The 6445-nt window shown below is 43.7% G+C and overlaps 1 protein-coding gene across 1 annotated transcript in view; it reads right to left on the bottom strand.

Annotated features, from left to right (window-relative positions):
* Nucleotides 1–236, bottom strand: part of CDYL (chromodomain Y like) — a 109843-nt gene extending 109607 nt beyond the window's left edge. The window contains exon 1 of the mRNA XM_035895902.1: nucleotides 30–236. Within this exon, the coding sequence (XP_035751795.1) occupies nucleotides 30–236 (207 nt within the window). The remainder of the gene's footprint in view (nucleotides 1–29) is intronic.
* Between the last annotated feature and the right edge of the window lie 6209 nt (nucleotides 237–6445).

The following is a 6445-nucleotide window of genomic DNA, read 5'->3' as shown; positions in this document are numbered from 1 at the left end:
CGGGGTGGTGGGACGTGGGGCCCACGCACGTGCGGGGCTCTCGTCGCTTCCTTGAATCCACCGCCGCCCGCGCTGCTGGCCCCGCAGCCCCCGCGCTCACCCCTCTCCCAGCCCCACCGCGCCTTGTCCGGGACCTCACGGTCCTTCTCGCCCCACTCCTCGATGGGGCCCCGCCGGCTGCCAGCCCATTGCCCCGCTCCACCACCACCATTTGTATAAGCAACGTTGTCACGCATCGGCATACATTTTCCCAAATTTGCTTGGTTGAATGCCTTGGCAGTAGGAGATGGGAAGGAGGTGGGCAAATCCACACGGGAACTAAGCAGCCCCCGGTGATCGCTGCCAACGGCACATGTGTGGCTTACATCTCCCAACTGACCGCGTTTGCAAAATTTGGAAGGCCCCACCAAAGGAAGGCCCCTGATATGATGGGTCAAGAGAAAGTTGCCGAGCTGTTGACTTATGAGTCCGGTACTAGTTACACCACGCGGCTCGCTCTTGTCACCTCATATGTCATCTGGGGGTGCTTCACAGGAAATTGTGCAAATAAGGTGCCGTGTGGTAAACCATTGACGTGATGAATTGAGGGCACGGTTGTGCAAAGGTAGATGCGATGAGTTACTCCTTTGAGAGCAATTTCTGCAAGATGGCGTTTCTGATCTCAAAAGGGCTGAAGGGTGGGACAAAACCAGTGCCAGGACAGGATTGCCTCACCGTGTGTGTTCTGTCACACCGAGGCATTCGTTCCGGTGAGCGTTTCTTATTCCATACCACACCAGGAAGCCATACTCTTTCTGCCCCAGAAGACCACAAGTTAAAGCAGAGATCATCACATTTGTGCAATCAATCAACCCATTGACTCAACTAATTTTTGATCAAGTTACCTCTTATTTTGGTTTGGGTTCTTTTTTTTGCCAAAGTCTTTCAAAAATGTTTCTGGAAAGCCAAGAAACTCCTCAACGTTCTACTTTGATAAACAAGTTTTGGAGCATTGTCGAGCAATTTCCATCTGGAAAACGTTGATCCGTTTGTGGGCTTCGGATGATTTATGTAGAAAGAGCTGGAGATTCCTTTCTCAGGCTTGGTTAATCTTTCATACTTTTCGTTCTTTTCTAATTTCCCAACTCTTCTAATGAAGAGGTTAGAACTGATCTGTATTTAAACCACTCCTTCAGATCTTCAAGAGCTAGGCTTAGTCTAAGTGGTGAAAAAGGGGGCCCTTCAGCAACAATGACAGGATCATTGACAGAAGGATAGGCCTATGTATGAAATGGAGATGATTGAGATCTAGGAACTCTGTGACCGCCTTCTAGAGGTGAGCGTTTAAGCACAGTTCCTAAGATGTGATCTGAATCCTTTTTGAGCTGTACTCAGCATACCATCATAGCCACCCTTTGAAGGACAATCTTTTAAAGTGCTTGGTACTCAGGTTTTAGCAAAGAGATGGCAGCAGCCGTTGCTGAAGATGTTACTTTGCTTGCAAGGTGTAAGAATAGGACACCTTAATTTGTACTAAGGGTCTTACCATTGCAGTAAACCAGGTCTTAGGTGTTTTCATCTCCTGGATGACCAAAAAGAAACACAGTTCATCAGTACTGCTCTATTTTTAGTACATCAAGGAAACAACAAAAGCTCGGGCGTGTTACTAGTTTTTAGGGTTTTAACCACACTCCATGTTTCAGTGAAAGAAGCTCTTCTTTTACACATATTCGTTGCTGGCATTGCCCTTAGTTCTTCTATGCCTTCTATTCTAACCTTTTGTCCTTGTTCCTTTATAAGACTTTTTAGGAGAATCGACCATACTATTCAAAAATACCATGCGATAGTGCTATGGTTGAGGCATCTGAGAGGTACCAGGTCTTGTGACTGGTGTCCAGGTTTTGCTGTTGGATTTCGCTACACTAAGTTCCATGATAGCTTGCTCTCACGTTGCTTTCTCTAGAAAAAATAGAGCCACCCAGAAGTTGTACGGTGAATTGTCTAGATCACCATTTCCTTCTTATTTCTGAAGGTCTTTCACACTTTCCTCATTGAGGAAGGACGTGTCAATTTTTAACAATATTTTGGTTGTTGAAAACAACCTTCCTGCCAACTTCCTGAAGGGCTTTACTAACGCTGCATATAGATGTTTCAAGTAGAGAAGTTGTATGGAATACAGCAATGGAGCAGTCTAGGATGAGTGGAAAGCCAGGCCAGTTTGAGTTCTGACAGCGGCAGAAAATGTTTTTAGAGGTGCTTGAAACAGTTTTGGTTAGTCCAGCTTTGGAAAGAATCAGACAATGTCAGCCAGGCAGGAAGTTTTACCATACGCATACAGTGGTTCCAGTTTGAAGTGGACAACTGCCTATAATGGCAAATCCTGGTAAAGTCAGGACAGTGGTTCTTCTCTCTAGCAGAATGAAGAATGTTCTAATTTATAGGCAAGGTACAGATCATGGAATCAAGTTCATTTGAAAGGTCAACTCCATTTCGACCTCATTGTGTGCCATTGTAATGTCTATTAAGGTCTTCATAGATGGTGGAATAGCTGAATTTGAAATAGTTATGGTGGTAGGCCACAGCTGGCTGAAAGTTTACAGTACTGAAAATGTCATAGAGATCTGAATTAGATGGGAATGGGACCCATGTAGAATGAGTCTACATCTCCAGGACTTGCCCTAACCAAGGGACCACGGCCTTATTTGATATGAAGGTATTTATCGACAAGATCAAAACTCTTGATAATAAAGCAGCTATTGGTAACTCGTCATCGGTTATATTGAGGTGATTATCTGCCTTTTAGTATTTGGGAGTAGGGCTTGGAAATGAAGCATTTAGTAGTTGAGATACAGTCAATGATTAGCTAAAGGATTTCAAAAGGTGGAATTGGTATGGCTGAAAGTGATGCTCTATGCTAATATCTGATCAAGTAATCTTATGCTACTTTTTCACAAGTCAGCATAGTCAGTGGAACTCACAACATGCTTCATCTCAACTTAAAGCCTATGTCTGGTCAGATGAATTGAAGTCTAAATTTGTTTTACTTTGTTGACTGGATTTTTACTGGTTGGAAGTATAGCACCTATTCTGCAACTGCCTAAAGAAAGGTGAGAATAATCCTACTCGTGTTTCTATGACCCAGGCTTTCTTAATCTAAGACAACTGGATAATTTAAAAATCCTTACTGGCCAAACTATGTTGACAGATTAGATATGAAATACATAATATCCCTTTGCACCTAATATTTTTTTCTTTCATATTTTGATTCTGTGCTTATTTGTCCTCATCTTAACACTTAGGATGTGGCTCATCCTTGCACTCTGATAGTCAGTCCAAATTCTGTTCCTCTTCCTTTCCTCACCTCTTCCTCATCTCCATCTCAGTCTCTTGTCTTCTAAGTGGCCTGAGACACTTAAGTTGAAATAAAGAAGCAAAAATGCTAGAAAAAGGTATTTCTTGCAATCTGTATCTATACCTCCAACACAGAGCTGAGAACTATGTTACCCATTTTGTAGCAGGGGCAGTTTAAACAGAGGTCATTTCAGGCAGAAAGAAGGGTTTAGTTGTGTGACACTTTGAGGAAAGTGGGTTCACCTGAAGGAATGACGGTTAAACAAGATTCTTTACATGAAAGTCTCAAAGAGAGTGCCTCCTAATTCTCTAAACGACTCAGACATTACTTTTGTTGATCTGCAAAACATTGACTTCTAGATTAGATTAAGACAGTAACATAATCAGATTTAAATAAATGAAGAATGGTATTTATGCTTATAGTAATAGATTCTTGGCAAATTTTGTGGACTGACATCATCGTATCTAGTTCTTTATTGATAAGGATATAGTCTCTTTCCCCAAATTCTTGCTTTCGAAGAATGCTGGCAGATAAGGTGGAGTTACCGAATGCTTTCTTTGCTTCAGTCTTTACTGCTAAGGCTGGCCCTCAGGCATCCCAGACCCTGGAGGTAGGATAGAAAGTCTGGACAAAGGAAGATTTTCTGTTGGTTGAGGAGGATTGGGTTAGAGAACATTTAGGGAAACTGGACGCCCACAAATCCACAGGCCCCAATGGGATGCATTCATGAGTGCTGAAGGAGCTGACAGTTGTGATTGTTAAGCCACTCTCTGTCTTTGAGAGGTCATGGAGAACAGGAATGGTGCCTGAAGACTGGAGGAAAGCCAGTGTCACTCCAATCTTCAAGAAGGGCAAGGAGGACCCATGAAACTACAGGCCAGTCAGCCTCACTTCCATCCCTGGAAAGGTGATGGAACAGCTCATTCTGGATGTCATCTCTAAGCATGTGGAGGAAAAGAAGGTTATCAGGTGTAGTCAACATGGATTCACCAAGGGGAAATCATGCTTGACCAATGTGATAGTCTTCTATGATGGCATGACTGGATGAGTAGATGAGGGGAGAGCAGTGGATGTTGTCTACCTTGACTTCAACAAGGCTTTTGACACTGTCTCCCATAACATGCCCATAGGTAAGCCCAGGAAGTGTGGGTTAGATGAATGGACAGTGAGATGGATTGAGAGCTGGCTGAATGGCACAGCTCAGAGGATTGTGATCAGCGGCACAGAGTGTAGTTGGAGGCCCGTAGCTAGTGGTGTTCTTCATGGGTCAGTACTGGATACAGTCTTGTTCAACTTACTCATTAATGACCTGGATGAAGGGACAGAGTACCCTCAGCAAGTTTGCTGATGATACAAAACTGGGACGAGTGGCTGATACACCAGAAGGCTGTGCTGCCATTCAGTGAGACCTGGACAGGCTGGAGAGTTGGGCAGAGAGGGTCCTAATGATGTTCAAGAAAGGCAAGTATAGGGTCCTGCACCTAGGGAAGAATAAACCCATGCACCAGTACAGGTTAGGGGTTGATCTGCTGTAAAGCAGCTCTGCAGAGAAAGACCTGGGAGTCCTGGTGGACAAGAAGTTAACTGTGAGCCAGTGATGTGCCCTTACGGCCAAGAAGGCCAGTATCCAGGGGTACATTAGGAAGAGTGTGGCCAGCAGGTCGAGGGAGCTTTTCCTCCCCCCCTACTCTGCCCTGGTGAGGCCACATCTGGAGTACTGTGTCCAGTTCTGGGCTACCCAGTTCAAGAAGGAGAAGGAACTACTGGAGAGAGTCCAGTGGAGGGCTATGAAGATGATTAAGGGACTGGAGCATCTCTCTTATGAGGAAAGGCTGAGAGAGTTGGGTCTGTTTAGCCTGGAGGAGACTGAAAGGGGATCTTATCCATGCTTATAAATATCTTAAGGGCGGGTGTCAGGAGGATGGGGCCAGACTCTTTTCAGTGGTGCCCAGCAACAAGATAAGGGGCAATGGACACAAACTGAAGCACACGAAGTTCCATCTGAATATGAGGAAAAACTTTTATAATTTGAGTGTGACAGAGCACTGGAACGGGCTGCCCAGAGAGACTGAGAGATCTCTGGAGATATTCAAAACCCACCTCGATGCGATCCTGTGCAACCTGCTCTAGGTGAATCTCCTTTAGCAGAGGGATTGGACTGGATGATCTCCTGAGGTCCCTTCCAACCCCAACCATTCTGTGATTCTGTGATATTACACTCTTCCCTTGTAGACTTCAATGATAGACTTAATGTAATAATTTTTAACAACCATTAATTTTTGTTCACAATCTGCCCATGAAATGTGTTTGTGTCATTATCCATCCTCTACCCATGTCTCTACTGAGACATGAATTTAAAGTAAATATAGTCAGAGACATCCACTGATTTCTGCCATTCAATTAAAGAGGCCTAGATTTAAGTACCTAAGAGAATATAGTACCTTTGATTTTAAAATTGGCATTTTTTCTGGTATTTGTTACAGGTGTAAATACTAGATGCTTCTGTAACTCCAGCTGGCTACCCAACATCTTGAATTGAATTTCCAAAGATATATATAGAAGTTGTCAGTGACTACTACATTTTAAATGACTTGCTTAGTATTAAATGGAAGCTTTGTGACAGAAGTAGGACTAAATTATAATCTCATGGGACAAAATACACGTTTTATCTATAGGACCTGCTTTTCGCTTCCTGCATTCTCCTGCCTTTTTCACCACCCACCTTTCTAGTTCTCCTACACCTGAAACTGGAATCTTAAATATGACAGCTTCCATCAGTGCACAGAAACAGGCATAGGTAACCCTGACTATGGGAGCCGTGCAGTCAATGGTAACAGAGATGAAATTAATGTCTCTTTATGTCCCTGGTAAATCTGTCTGCTACACATCCCTAATCTATTTCTAGAAGACACTCTGTGCCTTGAATGAGGCAAAAGCTCCATGGAAGAGGCAATGCGAAGGGCTGATTGGAGAACACACATAGAAAGTGAAGGTGTACCAGTATTACATAACTTTAAAAGCCCCAAACTGGAAATCTAAAATAAAAATCATCTTGTGCAATCATGTTGCTTGCCCTTTCAGGTCACCCTATTGGTCACCAGCAGAGTTTAGATG

The sequence above is a fragment of the Egretta garzetta genome, unplaced genomic scaffold (genome assembly GCF_000687185.1).
Source record: "Egretta garzetta isolate BGI_Z169 unplaced genomic scaffold, ASM68718v1 scaffold246, whole genome shotgun sequence".
Taxonomy (NCBI): Eukaryota; Metazoa; Chordata; class Aves; order Pelecaniformes; family Ardeidae; genus Egretta; species Egretta garzetta.
This window is presented reverse-complemented; position numbering and strand designations above follow the sequence as displayed.